General features: G+C 40.5%; 1 protein-coding gene across 2 annotated transcripts in view; it reads left to right on the plus strand.

Annotated features, from left to right (window-relative positions):
* The window catches only part of ABCD3 (ATP binding cassette subfamily D member 3), a 55206-nt gene that overhangs the window by 14251 nt on the left and 20178 nt on the right, over window positions 1-20777 (plus strand). Inside the window, exons 2-4 of one of the 2 annotated variants that reach the window (XM_054980081.1) lie at window positions 13292-13322; window positions 18348-18446; window positions 19399-19487. In XM_054980081.1, coding sequence (XP_054836056.1) covers window positions 13292-13322; window positions 18348-18446; window positions 19399-19487 — 219 coding nt within the window. Of the gene's footprint in view, window positions 1-13291; window positions 13323-18347; window positions 18447-19398; window positions 19488-19539; window positions 20539-20777 lie in introns of those variants that run through there. The other variant, XM_054980082.1, reaches the window with a different exon arrangement.

Here is a 20777-nt window from a genome sequence, read left to right on the forward strand (position 1 = left end):
AACCAAAAGTTGCGGGAATTCCAAGTCCCAGCTGGCCACCGCCTCCAAGAGACCAGACAGGGAAGATGCAGGTGCAGTAGGCGGTCGGTACACCACGCATATTGCCAACCTCTCCTCAGCGTCCAACGCTAGGACCACACAATCAATGCCAGTAATTTTTGGGGGGGAGGGAGTGGTCTGAAGGAGAAAGACTCCCGAATGAGCAAAGCCACGCCTCCTCCCCGACCACTTGTCCGGGACTGGTGGAGGACCGTATTACCTGGGGGGGCTAGTTCTTTCAAAGCAACCGTCTCACCCTCCCTCACCCATGTCTTGGTCACGCAAGCCAGGTCCACATTCAATGCTGCAAGATAATCTTGCAGCGTGGCATTGCCAGGGTCGGAGAGTGGTTTAATATCCTAGCCTCACAACAGGTATATTTTGGGATGGGACGCAGATTGGAAGGGCACCGAGCCCTACCATGTCTCAATGCCCTTCCCTTCCATAATCTGCTCCCACCACCAATACCTCCCACGTCCCCAGATCACTGGGATCCCCGACCCCAAGCCGGCCTCCTCACCAATGATCATAGTGCTAACCCACCACCCTCACAAAATCAACAGCCCACCCACTATCACAGACTAAGCTATCAAACATACACAGAACCCCAATACCCTACCAAATTAACAACGTAGACTACAATAACTAACACACATAGTATAAAAACAATAAACAGTAACAAGGCGAGCAGTCCCCTAGCAGCAGTCTTATAGGCTGGAGCAAGAAGGGGCGGGGCCGGGCAGATGGAAAGCCCAGCCCTTGATGGAAGCAGCTCCCTTGGCAGCGACAGCAGCAGCAGTGCAGGCTACAACAACCTTTGTAGGCTGGAGCAAGAAGGGGCGGGGCCAGGCCGATGGAAAGCCCAGCCCTTGATGGAAGCACAGCTCCCTTGGCAGCGACAGCAGCAGCAGTGCAGGCTACAACAACCTTTGTAGGCTGGAGCAACAAGGGGCGGGGCCAGGCCGATGGAAAGCCCAGCCCTTGACGGAAGCAGCTCCCTTGGCAGCAGCAGTAGCAGCAGTGCAGGCTACAACAACCTTTGTAGGCTGGAGCAACAAGGGGCGGGGCCGGGCAGATGGAAAGCCCAGCCCTTGATGGAAGCAGCTCCCTTGGCAGCGGATCCCCAACAAGTCTCAATATTGTAAAAGGCTAGCTCAGCAACAAACAGTGGTTGCTGCTGTTCATTCCTTTGTCAGTGGTTTTGTTCAGACATAATGGCTTATTATATAAACAAGCTTGAAACCAGAGTTTGCTGGGAATAACCAGTTATCATCGGAATTGAATGAGTGAACATTGGGTTCCTTCACTGCTCAGTCTTGTAGTGGCAGACCATCTGTTACTACATCTAAACCAAGTCAGTTCATTTTACTTTGTACTGGTTTATGATGGAGGAGGTACATGAAATATTTTACAATTACTTACGTTGTGTGCAGCCCCATCAGTCTCACTGCTACACCATTCCCTTTAAATTAGTAGCATGAGTGTCATGGAATGTAGAATGTATAGGGGAGTGGCATTGGAGCATAGCAGAATGAATTATGGAATCTGCCTGTGTTATGGAGGGTGACGGTCTGTGCCATCGGCAGTGATGATGACCCATGGGGAAAAAGGTTTAGATGACATAATTCTTTGAGTTAGGAAAATAGCAGGAGAGATATTCTGGCATGTGATAGAACAGAAAGGTACATGGCAGTAGGACTTAGTGCAGAGTTGAGTGTCCTCTTAACACAGATTGGTGGAGCTGGACATCAAGTACAGTGTTGGAACTTCTGAAGAGTTTAATGGAAGCAAGATGTGGAAAGATGGCTCATAGGTCACAGTGTTTTTAGGCGCCTATGATCCCTACCACTGCCCAATCCCCATCCTAACTGGTTGGTGTTTGAGATGAAAAATAGTTTTGTCTCTCCAGTCCACCTGAGTGATGCCTTACTTGGAAACTGTTTGCTGTTTTTATTATAATAGTGCATTGGACCAGTAGTCCACAAGTATCATGTTTACTAGCCAGGTTCTATTTGTACTTGCCATCAAGTGCTTCCCCATCCTCAAATCCTCCAGCATGTACAGTGAGGTTTGGAGCAGAGGCATAGATTCTCCAGTCTGTGCTGAATTTTGAAGAAAGCAAAGAGATCCCTAAACTTTTCTGCATACCTCAGCACATGTGAAAATGGATCCTGACCCTCTCCTCAAGGACCTCTAGGAAGTTCTTATTTGAGAAGATCAGTCAAACGTGTCAGTGACAGCCAGCTGTATCTTACGTTTGTAAACTGCAGCACAAATAAGAGAGCCCAGGAAACAGGCTGTCAGTGTTGTCTTTGTCAGAAGGGAGAAGATAGTTGATTTGTGAGTGCCTGCATTTGGCAACTTTTTTTGGCCTCAGAATATTGTGCCACATGTTATAGAAGCTCAGATGATCATGCCTGGCGTTATCATTATGTCAGTTGTAGGTGATAAAATAGTACGGCAAGCTGAGGCTTACCGACCTTTGTCCCACTGAAATGTTAAAGGAGGTACTTTATGTTGCTGCACTGCCTGAGTCATACTGTTTCTGAATTTAAAGGCATCAAGAAAGTAGATGAAAGTTCAGAGAGATTGTTGTGACATACCTGTATATATCATGTTAGTGGCACACTTGAATTCTTACATACTTATGCAAGAGTTCCTTGGTGTGAAGTCTGATTTTATATAAAACCAGGAATTTTTGTGTTTAATTACAGTTAAGAAAATGAAGTCCTGTCAGAGCTAGTGTGGTGTAGTGGTTAGAATGTCAGACTAGGATCTGGGAGGCCCAGGTTCGAATCCCCATTCTGCCATGGAAGCTTGCTCGGTGGTCTTGAGTAACTGTAAAGTAGTGGGAAAGTTGCAAACTGCTGTATTGGCCGACATAAAATCCAGAACAAGAAAACAAATCCATGTAATAGCTTTTTATTAGGGCCAACTAAAATGCACAATGTTTTGAGTCATTTTGGTTGGCTCTAATAAAAAAGTATTGCATGGGTTTTTTTTTTTTTTTTGTCCTGGGAGCCCTTGGGCCACTCACACATTCTCAGCCTATCCTTATTCCCAGGGTGGTTGTGAGGATAAAATGGAGGAGAGGGGAACAACGTAAGCTGTTTTGCATCCAAACTGGGGAGAGAGGTGGGGTATAAATTAAGCATGTATTTCAGTCTCAGACAACTTACCTGTAAAGCGGACAGGCAAACATGGGAAAATTAGAGATGCGCTCTTCTTCTTCAGCCAGTTAAGATAAATGAAAACCATATTGGTAATGAAGAGAGCTCATATCTTGTCTAGCATCTATATTAATTTATTTCGGGAACCGCAGCAGGCATTTTGATGACTCTGGCATTTAAAAAGGAAAATATTATTGATGTTTGTCTGTGGGATGGAATGCTCAAGTCCACAGCAACGCAGGCCCATCCTTCCTCTGGTGGTATTCTTTCATCCTGGGAGGAGGAGGAGGGTGTGTGCCCTTTTCTTCAGGTTCCTCTTTGCTAAGAAGCATCAGAGTCTGCTGTTAACTGTATAGTCAGAGGTTTAAAAAAGGTAAAGGTAGTCCCCTGTGCAAGCACCAAGTCATTACTGACCCATGGGGGGACGTCGCATCATGACGTTTTCTTGGCAGACTTTTACGGGGTGGTTTGCCATTGCCTTCCCCAGTCATCTACACTTTACCCCCAGGGAACCTGGGTACTCATTTTACCGACCTCAGAAGGATGGAAGGCTGAGTCAACCTTGAAATGGCTACCTGACCCTGGCTTCCGCCGGGATCAAACCCAGGTCGTGAGCAGAGCTTGGACTGCAGTATTGCAGCTTACCACTCTGCACCATGGGGCTCTTAGGATAGGGTATAGGGTAGGGTATAGTCAGATAACAACATTTATATCACTCAGTGGCTCATTTCAGAAAATGTGCTGCTGTTGACTATGATGGTGTAGCATGATGACCATTTTGTCTGATGTGTTTTGGAGAGGGGAGTGACTGTTCTGTGAGATGGATGAAGTAAGCACCCAAGCCTGTCTCCTGATCTCATCCTTGATTGTCCCAACAGGGAAGTCTCCCAGGGTCAAACCACATGAGACAAAATGCACTCGAATTACACTCAAATACACTCAAATTACAAAATACACTCAAATACACTCAAATTACAAAATACACTCAAATTACCCATGTAATTCGAGTGTATTTTGTCTGGTGTGGTGTGAGACCCTGGGCTAGAGTAAGTTTACTACAATTGATGCCATCTAGTGCAGCATTTTGTTGTCAATAGTAAGGTGCTTCCCAGAAGCAGTAAAAAAATAAAGATTCTGCCAGCATTTCTATTTGGTTTCGCTGGTTCCCCCTCCTCAGTGCAGCCCCTGTCCTCAGTTAATTTTGTCCAGATGGGTTCAGTGATTCTTAGCATAGCTTGTTTGGTAGTAAAAAAGGCCCCCTTCTGCCTTTTTTGCCAGTAGAAAACTGGTAGAATGCAATCCAATGAAACAAGTCTTAACGGTACAAAGCGCTTACTCCATAACTCTGCACAAAGGCCTACTGTTTTACTCTGGCTTGATGCTTTCATATTCATACACTGAAGAATATGTTGTGCAAGGAAATAGCAAAATATAAGAACAGAATGGACACTCTGGTTGTGGTGAAGAATAAAGAAAGGATGAGGTATAACAACAACAACAACAACATTCGATTTATTTACTGCCCTTCGGGACAACTTAATGTCTACTCAGAGCTGTTTACAAAGTATATTATTATCCCCACAACAATCACCCTGTGAGGTGGGTAGGGCTGAGAGAGCGCCTAGAATCTGTGACTGACCCAAGGTCACCCAGCTGGCTTCAAGTGGAGGAGTGAGGAATCAAACCTGGTTCTTCAGATAAGAGTCCTGCATTCTTAACAACTACACCAAACAGGCTCTCCAGGTAATAGAAACTGTTCTGGAATTGTTACAAGACAACCTTAAGAGTGTGTGAATGTTGAAGTGCCTGGCTGGGGCAGAATGTTTCTGACTGGAAAATTTCTTACTTCCAGTCTGTAGGATCACATTCATCTGTGAAATGTTAATTCACAGATTACAGATTAAATTCACAGATTTGTATCCTCGTTTAACTTCTCTCAGAACTGAATCCTCCTAGGGTAAAAGGTAATCTATTATATTACATCACCTTTGCCCTTTGATTCCTGTGGTCAGTGTAGTGTGTCACTAGAAAAGGAAGTATGGAGAAACGGTCCAATTGTGTACACAAGTAGAAAGTAAATGATATTTTTATTACAGGAATGACCTTAAATTTTAAGATAAATAAAATGTTTACTTATAACTCAGTGTAGTGATTTGCTAACTTTAGTGACATGATTGGTACTCTAGCCAGTAAGTGTTTCTAGCCACTAAGTGTTCATAAAAGGTGACTTCATCATTGTGCAATATGCCACCAGCAAATTGAATAAATACTCAGGTTCTTGTTGAAAAGATTTGAATGATTGTAGCCAAATGAAAATACTCGTTATGTAGTATATGGAATATGGAAAATTTAGAAAGCTATTGCTATCAAATAATGTGAAAGACCCACAGAATAGTGATAGTGGAAACTTAGCTTCCTGTCAGAAATTAAAAATGCATGTGATTACTGCATGCTTTTCAGAGCTCATGCCTGTTGTGTTTTCACCCATGCAAGTGTGCTGTGGTAAATTCCTCGTGTTCACACTTAAATAAAGGACACTATATATTCTTATTTCTGAGTCTCGCACAACAGTTTAAACGAAAAATAATCCCCATATGTGCAAGTAAAATCAGCACCCGGTTTCAAAGTATTATGCACAATGTAATTTCTAGGTTTGTGGAAATTTGAACCAAGGATCCTTTATGGTAGAGAACTTCTAATAGATATACTTTAATCACAGCATGAGATTACTGTGTGTTCGTTGCTGAAATGCACATCTTTATATAATACTGCCATAGACTGCTGTGAAGTAAGTGGTTCAGGTTATACTGGAGTGTTTATTTGTAAATCTTATACATATACTTTTATCTGAAAATGAGCTAATTACTGGTTGCTCAGCCAAGTTTCAGCTTTAATAGAGCAGCCATAATTCCTCCAGGCAAGAGGGGAAAAGTCACATGAACCAATTAGTTCCAGAACTGTGAGAAATTCTGAACAAAAACCTGAGTTCTTTGTCATGATATAAGAAGATGGCATTCTTCACCTGGCAGCGCTGGTCCCCCCACCCCACCTCCCACAATATATTGCTGACGACCCTTGTTGATCAGAAAACAACACTAACGTACAGTGTAGCTGTTCAATTCTAGCTATTGGCTAATACTTGCTGTAAAACAAATATTGTTACTGCATGTCCAGTATTTGTTTCCAGCAGTTAGATCCATGATGTAGAGAAAGTCAAGTGTATTTATATTTTGTGGATTTCTATAAGAGTTGAGCAGATGCTTTTCTCCAGTGAAATAAATTGAACTTGAAGAAAGGTCTAACTATGGCTAGAGGGTACTCATTATTGCTTGTACCTTACTGGCATACTTTTCTGGATTCTTAAGCAGTTTCCAAAATCTCTTTAAGAACTTGCAAGTAGTTCACAAGAATATCTTCTTAAAGTTTTTGGATAATACGTAGCTGGGTTGAAGGTGACGGAAAAATTATGTAAGGAAGAAATAAATCTATTGTGCTCCCCCTCCACAAGAATACATGTGTTTTCAACATGGGGATCATGCTCCCAGTACAGATCATTGGCAATGGAGATTGCACATGGCAAGTTTCCCAGTGCTTTCACTGCCAGGCCCCTGGAAGTGGCCACCACCATGACTCCACACTTCTGGGGCTAAAAAAAATTAGCAATTGAATACTGTTATAATGATAAAATAATCTGTATATCAAGTTCTCTGAATCCCAGATTTTCTTTTTTTATATGTGTATAGCCCTTTTCTTTGCAGAAATATAAAGGGAGAGGCATATCTCTGCAATGAAAAAGGCTAGAGACTTTAAAATAATAATAATAAAAGCTGGGAATTCACTAATACTAACAATACAGATTATTTTATCATTATAAACAATATTCAACTGCTGACTAAAAAAAGCCCTAAGGGTAGCAGGAGAGGAAATGGCTGCTGGGAAATTGGCTGCCAAATGGGCAGGACCAGGAAAATCAACACTGCCATCCACACAATAACTATGTATGATTTGCCAAGAACTTTCTCAAAACTGTGGAGCAAAACAGTTTTGGAAAAGATCAAAGAAAAGACAGGGAAACCCTGGGAGGTACACAGCTGCACGACAATTCTGTGAAGAAGGGGGAAACAACCCCAACAGTATCAAATTCAGGGCACGTTTCCACCAATGTGGAAACAGCCACAGTCATACGACTAGTTTGCCAGCTCTACTATTTTCTGTTTTATCTCTGTCCTGCCAGTGTCATCTGTTTGTTGCAAATTCTCATGTCAAGGTTTATATTATAAAATGGTAACATCCTGAAATACTCATGGAAAAGTTCAAGTTAATTTTGAAAAATTAAACTGAACTACATTCACTTCTGAAAGCCGTTCTGAAGATCGACTAATTCTAAGTCTTGAGAAGTCTGTTTTTTATTGTTGTTTTTGGAGCAATAGTCAAAGGTGTAATCATTTTCTTCCAGTTAGAACAATCTTCTCCAATACCAATATTTCTTAGTCTCAACGTAGCCCCATCTGTGAATACTTAAATCTGGAGATTGGGGCCACAGACAGACAAGACAGATATTTCTACAAATGCAAGAAAAACCTCCATTTGCTGAACAAGCACGTGAGCTCGCACGCACAATGTTTTGTTTTTTTTAAAAAAACCCTGAATAATAAGAGCTTATAGTTTTAAGAAAGATGACCTCAGGGGCCATTGAGGGAGGACTTCTCAGGGCTAGGCCCAGCAGCAGCCAGCCACCAGGCAACTTGCTACCATGTAACTTGCTTGACTCACCTAGTCCTGGCTGCTTGCTACTATTCAACGGCAGCTGCCCCCATGAAAGCCGATGTGGTGTTTTAGTTAGCATTTCATCTTAGGATCTGGGAGACCCAGCTTCAGTCTTTACTCTGCCATAGAAATTCAGGGTGTCATCTTGGATTAGTCACATATTCTAAGCCTAACCTAGGTCAAGAGTGTTGTGAGGTTAAAATGGAGGGGGAAAGAATGATACAAGCTGCTTTGGCTTATAATGAATGCAGCTGAGGATGGGGGCAGATAATAGGTTGGTGGGTGTGTGAGAAGGAGAGAAGGAAGTGCTAAAAGATGAGGAAATGGGGGTTGCTAGGAAGAGGAAAAGAGGAAATAGTGTGGGGAAGGTGAGAGAAAAGGAGAAAAGTAAGCAGGAAAAGGGGGAAACATCATGGGGACTTTCATGGGAGGTAGTGAGGGAGGGGGGGAATGAGATGCATCTCTGCAAGTCCTTGCAGGCCCCCCTCTTGTCAGTATATCTAATTCTCAACATGGCCAAATCTGTAGTTACTTAAATCCAGATTGGGGCTGCGAACAGACAAGATGGATCTTTCTGTAAACCTTAGAAAAGTCAAATGGTGTAAAATAACAATGTAACGTACTTTATAGTATTTACTAAAAGTGCTAGGAGCAAAATTCACAGTATACTAATGGTTGTAACAGAAATAAACATTTCATTCTATCCATTTTCAGTGTGACAACAACACAATTCAAAACATTTCATTCACTTCTGTTTCCTGGTTAAATGTGTTCCAGTTCCACAGCCTCAATCTGATGATTACAAGTAGCTAAACTCATTACAGTCCATATATCATTGTAATGTGTTCTTGTTTCTTTTCAAACGATCTCGATAGGCTGTTGGTCTTAATGCATTGCTTCCTGGATGAGAATGAGAGAATGAACAGACTTTATGGAATGAGTGAAGCTGACTGCATCTCTTGAGGAAGAGGACAAAACCAAGTTCAAGCTGGCACTTTGTTGAGCTGCACAGTTTCAACTACTTGATTTAGGCTATTGACTTGCACTTGAAGGTGTCTTTCTGAACTGTTCCAATAGATCATTTGAAAAGAAACAAGAATAGTGGTTAGAGTTTCAGGTTAGAATCTGGGAGACCCAGGTTTGAATCCCATTGTGCCGTGGCAACTCACTGGGTTACCTTGGACCAGTAATGTGTATTCATGAAATGTAAAAATATAAATACATTCATTTTCTACAAGCAAAATTGCAAATATACCCAATATTAAAGGCAAACTGCTGCTGCACCCTCTTCCACTTTAGCACATGTATCTTAGTTTTTGTCATTTGAAAGATAGGAAAAATAAATGTGGACTATAGAAAATACAAAATTTATAGTAAAGAAAAAGGTATGGTGTTTGAACAGAAACAGTCATAATAGGGCTAAAAGCATATTTGGATACAGAGTTAAAATGCATTACATTAAAAATGTACTTTTAGCATATTGAATACTGTATAGCATATTCATTGTGACCAAATGTTGTGCATGTCTCCTGTATACACACAAATTATTATTATCTAACGCTATAGATAGTATTATATAGCTATCTTTTATATATTCTGAGTGAGTAAAATCTTCAGCAGCATTTCACTAATTCCAAAAGAGTGAATATTTCATAGGAATATTTTTCAGTGCTTCCTCCAAATTTGCAATTTATCTGTTTAAAAAATTGAAAAAAATCCAATGGGTGAGTAAAACAAAGCTGTGTTCTCATTGCTTTTGTAGATATACCTCTACACTCTCCTGCTTTCTCTCATCTCCCCACGCCCTTTGTAACTAGTCTGGATTTTCTGGAAAAATTCAAATGTTAAATCTTTGAGTGTCCTAAAGAAAATGTGATTTGATTTAGCATGTAAAGAAAAAAAATCACGCGTGGGTTAAATGTTACAGTCAAATAATTTAAAATGTTATGTGGAAATTATTTTTATTTGAATAATAATTCTAAAAATGTAAAGATGACAGAGCTTAAGTTGCTTAAATTTAAGAAAATAATGGAAGGTATTGATTATGAAAATATGGAAGGTACTGATTATGATTAGTGCTCCACTCAGAACAGTGAACAGTGAACAGTCAGTATTATAATTATCCCCACAATATAGCTGGGGAACTAGGGCCGAGAGGAGCAGCTTACCCAGCGCTACCTATTGCATTCATGACAGTAGTGGGATTTGAACCAACAGAGGGTTGATTCCCAGCCCAACCACTTAACCACTACGCTACAGCAAGGACATCCAAAGAACTATACATGTAATGTGGTAAATGTGGTTGTCCACGTACTCAATAGAATTGAACACTCTTCTGCAGAGGTTACAGTGGCACCTCATTTTCACTGTCATGCTCTTTAGTGTCACTTGCATTACTTTTTTCACTTAATTCACATGTTACTTCCATATCAGATTGGTGATTGAAGTATCTTTTCTACTGTATGAAAGGAGAAATAGAAACAAGAGCTTTAGCTTTGGTTTTAATTTGATCAGTACAGCGAATCAGGTAAACATAACTTGATTTTAAAATTTGGATTAATATATGCGTTTACATATTTATTTATTTGCTTCATTTGTACACAGCTTTTCTCCCCAATGAGGACCCAAGGTGGCTCACATTGTTCTCTCCATTTTACCCTCACAACAACCCTGTTAGGTAGGCTAGGTTGAGAGTCTGTAACTGGCCCAAGGTCCCCCAGCAAGCGTCCATGGCAGAGCAGGGATTCAAACCTGGAAATTCCTGATTTTAGGCCACCACACAACCACTACACCACTCTGGGTCTCAGTTAATGAAACATATATGCTCACACAATTTTTAAGAATAATTACCTGAAAAAAATATTATTTACAAATCTGAAAGTGCCAACATATTATAATAGCGATGACATCCATTCATTGTTCATTTTTATGAGCAAAGAACCAAAAAAAAGTGCAGTGGGGAAAAAGGGTTGTATTCTGTTATGCATTTCACATGCGCTTTTTCAGGGTAGTTTCAGTGGGTAGCCGTGGTCTGCAGTAGAACAGTTGGATCTCAGTCTACTGGTACCATTCCTGCTCACAGGGCTGGCGCCAGAGTTTCTGGCGCCTGAGGCCAGGGAGGCAGCTTCAGGACTGCTCCTGCCCCCTCCCACATGTGCACGCACCCGGAAGATACGTATAAAACTGGCCTGTATAGTAGTATAGTATAGTAGTAGTAGTATCCAGCAGTTCCAACAGCAACAGAATTTTGGGGAGAAAAGCACACTGGTTTGGCTTGTGACATATTTGAGCACCACTTCTTTCAATGAGTCTTAAACAACCAGTTTTCTTTGGTTTGAGGGCATTGTTGATTTTGTACTGATGGAACTTCTCACGCTAGCTAACAGTAATTATTTAGATACAGAGAGTATCTGATTTCCAGAGACCTTCCTGCCCTATCCTGTACCTCACACACCCTAGCAATCTGAAAAATTACGCATTGTAATACAGTGTGAACATACATCCACTTTCCTCTTTACAGCTGCATCAGCCCATCCATTTAAATTCTCCTGTAGTACTATTCAGGGAATTGGAATTTTCATTAAGCAGACTGTTTTCCAAGTGTGTCTTTTCAAAATTTCTCTCCAGTCTACCTCTTCATTTACTTCTGACTTCTCCTTACAGTTTGCCCTGTTTGTCAATGCAATTGTGCATCAGATTCACGAAGATTGTGGCTCTTATTTCTCATGTGATGATGATAAAGTACGGATGTGTTCAGATACCATTGCCCCATCACTCTCTTTTCAGCAGTGAAAATCATAATTAGATTGTATCAGAATGTCAAGCTGTAAAAAAGTTTTGCCTATGAAGCAGAAAAAGAAACTAAAAAATAACATTTGCAACAATAGTATTCTGCCTTAGTTGACCTGTGGTTATTATTTCTTAATTTTATTTAGAATTTAGGTTTCAAAGTCCTATGAATGTCGTTGTTCGTTAAAATGAAGATATGTACACTAGACTTTAGGAAAGAGGTGGAACACCATTTGGGAATTTAAGTATACTTAGATGCAGAGGAGTTAGCCGTGTTAGTCTGTGGTAGCAAAATCAAAAAGAGTCCAGTAGCACCTTTAAGACTAACCAATTTTATTGTAGCATAAGCTTTCGAGAATCAAGTTCTCTTCGTCAGATGCATGATACAGAGTCTCTGTATCATGCATCTGACGAAGAGAACTTGATTCTCGAAAGCTTATGCTACAATAAAATTGGTTAGTCTTAAAGGTGCTACTGGAATCTTTTTGATTAAGTATACTTAGGTAATTGTGGAATGTCACATTTCAAAATGAAGCTGATAAAATAAGGTCATACTAGAACAGAGAACACAGAATGTTTCTCTTTATTGATCTCAAAAACAGATGATTATCTGTCTAAAACTGGATACAGATTTCATGACAGAGATCCTAAGAGCAGTCTTGGTTGTCTTCCTCTTCTTTTCCTAATTCTTGCATCCTTGAAAGTTACAGGACCCTCCTGAACTGTGTGGGGTGCATCAAAGGTGGAATAGCAGAAAGCTTGCATGAGCTTGTTAATTTGTGGAACAGCTGACAGGAGAAGGAGGGATTGTCACAGATTCCTTTCTCACTGTTCACAGTTTGGAGAAAAAAAGAGGAGAACTTCTCAAATGTCTTCTGTGCATTTGAACCCAACAAATCATCTTCTGGTTGCCTTTTGATTTTCAAACATATGTGTTCATTTAGAAAGAAGGTAAAGTCTTCAGTCGTAAATGGGTAAAGATTTTGACTTTGGAAAATTAAATGTTGTCTTTGTAAAAATGAAATCGTAGCAAACTCTGGGTCTGATCCAGCAAGCACTATTTATTTGTACAGCCTATTGAAATGGGGCTTAATTTCAACAATAGCTAGGTGCAGCTGTCTGGATTAGGACTCATATTTCTAATTTTACCTTTTATCATGGGGAACTATACAAAGCTTTTTTTTATTCTTTGGCAAAACTAGGAAAGTTTTTGAGAGAGTTGAGATCTATTGTCATTTAAATTAAGACAAAGACAATGAATGTAATCCTATTAAAGATTATACTATCAGGTAAGCATTTCTGAATAGTTCCTTTTAGTCCTTATACGTGACAATATAAATTGGGGAAAAAATAAACTTGTACATTGTGGCAAACTTTTGCTTTTAAAGTATCTTGTATTCTATTTATTCTGGTTAATAGGGTGTAAAACGGTTTCAGGGTTTTGCTGTTTTAATCTGGTATTTTTTGAAGAACTTTTGTTCAGGATTTTTTTTTTAAATGCTGAAATAATGGTTTTCTCTTTTCAGAAAGAGAAGTGGAAGAACATCCAGTAATGAGGTGAGTCTTATTGCATTGTTTATAGTTCAAATACAGATCAGATGGCTGCGAATCTAGCCAAGGCAGTCCAACCTCGTGCTTCTGGAAGAGGAATCTTTAAAGATTTTTTTTGCCTCGGTGTTATCCCCACTGGGTTTTCTCATTCTGAATAAGAATTCAAGCTGAAAGGCATCCTGTTGAATCAAGACAATAATGGGACTCGGTTCTGGAATAAGGACCAAAGTTTAAACGAGCTGATCAGAAACCTCTCTTGGACCAGAGCCTGCAGTGAAGTAAGACCCTGTCTTGCTCAATAGCAGGGCCCTTGAGAGGTATATCAGCTTTCTAAGCTCAGAAAGAGAATAAGTCAGACTGAGACATTTGGGAAATAAGAGCTTTCGTGTCTGAAGCTAGCATAGAGATCACAGGAGACGCTTTTTCCGCTCTATAGCTGCAAGACTGTCCGAGGACAAGAGCGAACTTTGTCCTCCGTTAGTACTTCAAAGATTTAGTAGGAACATCTTGGGATCTTCACCCCAACCCCCACTGTAATTCTCTTGTGTTAAATTTCATAAGTCACCATAGGTGCCGCTATTGGCATAAAGCTGCAGTATAAATTCATCAAATAAATAATAAAATGTAGGAATTCCACAGACCAGTTTAAAGTAGTTTAGTATGTTTATTAATGTAAATAATACCTTTGGTTTAATTACTCAGATTTATCTGCACAAAACCTCTTGTATGTAAGAATAAAATGTTTTTGCTGGCAAGGTTTTTGTCTGACTTATAATATATATTATTGACTTATATATGATACCTAAGCAATAATTTGATTAGGTTTAGAAAAGTTAAAAGCGATAGGATAATCAAGACCACTTTACAGTGCAATCCAGTGTTATTCCAGTGTAAGCCTATTTTTACCAAAGGGCTAAGCATAACTCTTCATAGTATTGCTCTGTAAATTAATAGGCTTGCTGATGCTTGGCACTAGAATGGTGCTTCTCCATTTTGCATCGCTTTAAAATGTGTAATACTGCTGTTTCTTGTTCACATTTGTGTAGGAGTCATTGCTCACTCCTACCTGTTAAGATACTGTTAAATGCTAATCCCGTACGCACTTACCTTGTTATTTATCACAAGTCCTGAGATTTTCCAGGTCCTTCCAATTGATAAAGAGTACTGGGAGGGGCTTTGGAGAGAGTCCCCTCCTTTAGTTATCTTGGTATCACTTTTAATTACAATCTATCATGGAAACCACATATTCAGGCTGCTCTGAAGGCCGCAAACATTTCATCAATGGAAATTTAAAAATTCTTTTACTCCAAAGGAGCAAAACATATACCAGCAGCCATTAGGATTTTTAATGCTAAGGTTATCCCACAGATACTTTATGGGTGTGGAGTGTGGATTGAAGGTGTATCCGACAACCTTGACACCCCTCTACACACATTTTTGAGGGAGATAGCAGCAGTCCCGAGATGCGTAGCAGGTACTGCACTTAGGGTGGAATTCGCCCAACCCTCATTTGAGAAGAGAGCATGGATTACAGCCTTTAAGTTGTTCTTGAACAAGGAAATTTACAAGGACAATTCAGGGAAAGTAGGTTTTGCACATTTGATCTCGCAGGATACCTATAAGAGTAGCCGAACTAATTTAATTAACCAGAAACTAAAAATTCTGGATATTGATATAACATCTTTACAGACAAATGAGGCCCTCAGAGTTATAAAATTAAAACTAAAGGATCTCGATTACAGCAGTAATCTCCAGGGAGCCAGACGTACATGCTCGGGCTTATCCCTGGGACCTTCACCCCCAGAGGCTATTCCATCTTACTGCTATTCTTTAAAGATTCCAGCTCAATGCAGAGCCTTCACATTGGCTAGACTTAACTCCTTCCCCTCTAAAGTGCTTTCTGCTCGTTTCTCTGGACTCCCTTATTCTGAACGAGTTTGTGACTGTGAACAAGGAAAGTTAGAGACCTTGGATCATATAATAGTTTTTTGCCCTAAGTGGAGTAAGGAAAGAGAGAGATTTATTATTCCTATTATGTTAAAAGAAAAACTTCCCTTCCTTCCTTGGGCAATCTCAGTGTTATTGTCTGATAACTTTCCTGACAATCAAACCTCTGCTATAGTGGCTTCCTTTTTAGCCACGGTGATAAAGAAACAAGATTTTCATGAGTTTAGATAGTTTAAAGTGATCATGACGAGTTATGTCTATGTGAATTGGGTATGTTCAAGTGTACAGTTCTTATTTTGTTGGTGTTTGTATGACTTATGGCTTCGGCCGGAAAAGCAATAAACATATTATTATTATTATTTATCACAGCATTTCTGTACTGTTTTTTTCTCTTCAAGAGGACCCAGTGTAGTTTACAGAAATGTCCAAAACAACCAATTTAAACAATATAATTAAACAAAACAAAGATAACAAACATGTTGTGGGTAGGTTTTAATTCACTGGGCTGAGACTATTTGTTCCAAGTGCTTCTGCTTCTGGCCACACCCAGGTTTCAGTACCTGCAGGCAGTGGAGAAAACAAACTCTGTGCAGATGATGTTCAACTGCTACTAGACCTTGCAGAATCTTCCAGGCTTCCTCCCCTGCCTCAAATGCGGCGTGTGCATATGCACTGTATGGTTTTGTTCAAAACAGCAAATGCTTTTCAGTCATTTGATGACAGCCTTTCCTTTACCAAGTGCTCTTAAAAGATGGCAATATACACATCAGTTATACTTTTAAAGGGATCTTGAAAATGGGATGTATAAATGGGTTCTGGTTAGAGATGGGCACGGACTGGGACAATGGCGGTTCAAGAATCGCCACATTTCACAAACCAAGAACCTACACTAACTTGCCTGTTTCATTTGGTTCGTTCAGTTCATCATATCACTTCCAGAAGCCATAGAATGGCCCCCTTAACAGTCAGAGATGCCAAACTCACAGGGAGTCTTCAGCAGGGTCTCCTCCGGCCACCCTCCAAGTTTGGCGAAGATGTCCGAGTTATAGACCCCCAAAGCTAGTGCCCCCAGGAAAGTTCCATTAGTTATAATGGGAGCCATGAATGCCAATTGATTTGCATTGGCCCTATTGAAATACACTGCAGCACCAAAAAGTTGCAATGAAAACGTGAAATGGAGTTAGAGAATCTTCCTCTGAGAATGGAATGACAACCCCCAAAGCAGAATGATGGTTCCTGGGAGCAGAAAAACTGCTCTGGGACTGGAATGGGGACAGAAGTACTCTTTGAGGGTACAGTCAAGGAGATGTTCTTGGGGAGACAGGAATAGTTTTGGGGGGAGATGGAAGGAGAGTCCTGGGTGAGAGCTGCAGTGACCAGAGTCCATTGATGGGGTGGCTGAGTGGGAAGCCTTCCACCAGCAGAATCCATCTCCGCAACCGTGTGGGCGATTCTTGAGGGGACTTATGAGAAGGAGCTTAAATAGGGGACGGGGTGTGGAGAGTAATGTGGGTGGCTGCATCAGCAAGCAGTTGGGATGTTGAGGCCCTGGATGTCTAGTGTGGCAAGGAATTTCCAAAGGGAGGAGGGTCAGATCCTCCTGGAACAAACCCAGCTATGGACAACCGAATCCCTCTGCTGGGATGCAGCCAGGGGGTGGCAGGCACTGGTGGACTAGGGGACGGGAGGACCCATGGGGAAGGAGGTTAAAATTCCCCTTGTGTGTAGGGGGAAGGACAGGGGGTGGTCGAGAGCCCTGACCCACCCAGACACCTTCCCATCTGGGACAGGTGCTCTAAATAATAATGATTCTGATATAATAAGTATGATATATTAAAATATCCTGTGAGTCCTCCCAGGAACCGACTAGGCTTGGTCCCTGAGACTGGCACCTTGCTGAAGTCCCTCTCCTCTCCTCCCCAAACCCCACCCTTTCCAGCCCCCCCCCCACATCTCCTGGAATTTCTCAACCTGGCACTGGCAACCCTATAGGAGAGGTGCTCAAAATAATTATAAAAGATTCTTCACTAGGCTTAGCCCTTGAAGCACCAGAATGTCAAGCACAAGCTTCAAATAGCTCCCTCTGTGAATGAAAATCCAACAGCAGTTCCTCCCTGTCTAACTGCCTGCAGGAAACTGAAACCACTCGCCTGAGAGTTGGGGATTATTCTTCTGTTCTCATAGAGCAGAATAGGAGCTCTCTGGTTGGCAGCCAGAGCTGCCTATCAAGCTTTGGAGAGCCGTCATTGGTGTTCCCAGGGCTGCAGAAGGTCTGCAGAAGTCCATCTCCCCCTGTTGCATAGGGAATAAATTGATCAGCTCCAGGTTGTCTACAATGATGATCCAAAAAACGAACCAAACAAACCACCCTAAAAATCATAGCAGTTTGTCACGGTTTGTCAGAAATGCGTTCCGATGAACTGCTGGTTCGTGAACTTTGGTTTGTGACGAGCTTTGGTTTGTATTTCGGTTCATGCCCAACTCTAGTTCTGATGGACAAAATGAGCAACATTTGGTTTTTTAAAAAGTAGTAATAGCTGTTGTGAAAGGAAGATCAAGATCAGTCTGGGAGTTTTGTGGGGGAGGAACTTAATCCATCCATTGAGTCTGCTGATGGAAAGACTACAGCTAGCTGCTTGAAATAGAGCCGTATTCAGCTAAGTAATATGCTTTATTTAATTTTCTTAAATGCATTTTTATTCTATCCTTCTTTCATAGAGCTCGCAACAGTACGTAGAGCTCTCCTCTTCTCCATTTCAGGCTTTCCTTGTAGGTGCCTGCCAGTTGGCAGTGATCCTAAATGACAAAGTAAATCTTCTCAGGCTCTCTTTAGCAGTGAGCACTGAAACCTGACTTAGTAATGAGGCACATGATGCTCACTAGGAAGAACCAAAGTTTGACAGGGTTTGTTTTTTTTTAAAGGAAAGGAATCTAATAGCAGTTCATAGATCATATAGAGTGGTTTAGCTCTGTTGAACCTAGTAAACACAGTGTAAATGTCATAAACGTTCTAGCAGACTAACATAGTTGGATCTCTAATACAGAAACATAAAATGTTGTCTTGTGTAATCTTGTCCTATGCAGAAAGAAGTCAAGAAGGAGCGAGCAATGGTAGACAGAGTTTTTTTTGGAAGAATATGTCGTATCCTTAAAATAATGGTCCCTAGAACATTTTGCAAAGAGGTAAGCTACAAAATGTAGAACTATCAAGTTCAACATTTCAAATTGTGTTGTTCTTTGATGTCATCACAATTCTGAAAAATCATGTAACTTGCCGCTGCCATTTCTATCAAATGGCTCCTGTCCCATTTCTCAACTTTCAGTAAGAATAAATTGTTTAATTTATGCAGATGGCCTCAAATACACTCAGAATGTCAGAATAATGATAAATTATGGGTATGGCATCAGTATTGGGAAGCACAGAATGGGTATGCTTATGGGTGCTCCTAGCGGTTTCCTGTCTTCTGCCTTTTTTAACTCATAAAGAGTCTCTTTTTAGCTATTTGTCTAATTGTGCCAGCAGCCCACATTTGCAAGCCTGCTTCATGCAAGTGACTTTGAGTCTGTAACCAGCTCTTTTTGCATCTTTTTCAAATGAAAAAGCCTGTGCCCATATTAAATTTGATAATGGACTTCGCTTCTATACAGCCACTTCAGTGAAATGATTCGTCTACATACAGATACAAAATGTATAAGCTCTTGTATATTCGTTTGAATTGTATAAAGAAGAAGGGAAGATACTAACTTAGAAAAAGACTTAGCATCCAACTGATTCTGCCTAGGAGGTACATGGCTATAGCACAGCATTCTCAGGGTCACCGGCTCAGCCCTTTTTCTCAATACTTATGCCTGCTTGTACTCATTGATTAAAATGCTGAATGGAATGAATGGGATTTTTTTGGTGAGGGGCATGGCTTCCTGGCATTGTCCCAGTGGTTTAGATAGGAGGGCATTGTAATTGTCAAGTGGAGATGGTGTCTGCAGCACCCTCAGGCACAGAAAAGACTGGATGGAGATCTGTCTTTGAAATGTAATGGTAATTAGTTTGTGATCGAGCAAAGTCCCTAAACTTTCTGTAGAGCATTTTAAGGAATAATCTTCTCTTAACTCTGTCCTCTCATATCACTTACACCAGACAGGTTATTTGATACTAATTGCCATGATGCTGATACTTCGCACATACTGTGATATTTGGATGATTCAAAATGGAACTGTTATTGAGAGGTAAGGGTAATTCATTTGTCTTTTTCCAACATTGATTTATGTTGAAAATTGTAATTTGTGATGCAGTTGCAATAGCTAAAGAAAAAGGTGGCGTAAAGGAGTGCAAACAAATGGATAATATTTGGTTTACATGTGGATAAGACAATGTAGCTGCATCTGTTGTGAGTTGAAGCTGGGTGCAAGTAAACAAAAATAGTGCGGTCAAGACACCCATCATAAAAAAGATACTTCATTTCTAAGGAATGCGCTTTATATGTAATACACCCTTGGAAGCAGGAGTTATATATCCAGATTATTAGTTGTAGTGATGGTGGTATTTTTAAATGAGAAACATTCTTGGAAGTTTTTTGTTGTTTGGGGGTTTCCAAATAGATTTTAAAAAATTGTTTTAAAAACTATTGATTTTGGATTACTTTTTCTACATGCCTACAATATTACTGTGTTCTTGTTCTGGATCTAGATTAAATTTTCCTCTAACAGAAATCAGTTCCTTCTCTCAATGGAACAGAGTTTTCCTGCTTCCTCCTGCAGTCCAAAATGCTGCTTCTGGGAAACCTGGCATCCTCTAGAATAGCACATGAAGGGCATATTGGGAGCCTGCAGCAGGAAGGGGAAATTGTTGGAAATCACATTTCCTCTTCTGAAAAAAGCTCTGACTCTCAAAAGCTTACACTCTGAAAATTGTGAAGGTCTCTTAGGTGCTACTGGACTCAAATCCTGCTATTTTACTGCAGACCGACATGGCTCCCCACCTAACATTTCCTCTTCCATTAGCGGAAAATTTAGTCTGCATCCAATCCTATATGTAAAAATGATGTCCTATACAAAACACCAATTGGCTTCATTCTTCTTATCCTACACATTTTGTTCTGTGCTCATATTTCTGCAGTAATAAATTGCTTTTCGCTTATGTACTGTACCATGATATCATTACAGAGTTGGTAGCTTAGGTGTTGAATTACACACTTTTTTTTCTTGCAGTGCGATCGTAAGCAGGGATATCTCACTATTCAAGAAATACATGATTAAATTTGTAGTTTCCATTCCACTGGTAAACAAATACTGTAAATATAAGCATGCATCTACTATACTTATGCTCATAACTGATGCATAACTGAAGCAATTTGCTCATCTCCAGTGGTTTATGCCTTCAGAGATTTAGTTTGAACAGTTTCAACTAAATTGCACACCCTCCAGTTCTACTGTGGCTTTTATTTTCATTTTAATTGCTTCAGAATGTACGTTCATACAGATTGTATTGAATGGCGTGGGTGACCTTCACTTTTGCTT

The sequence above is a fragment of the Eublepharis macularius genome, chromosome 5 (assembly GCF_028583425.1).
Source record: "Eublepharis macularius isolate TG4126 chromosome 5, MPM_Emac_v1.0, whole genome shotgun sequence".
Lineage (NCBI taxonomy): Eukaryota > Metazoa > Chordata > Lepidosauria > Squamata > Eublepharidae > Eublepharis > Eublepharis macularius.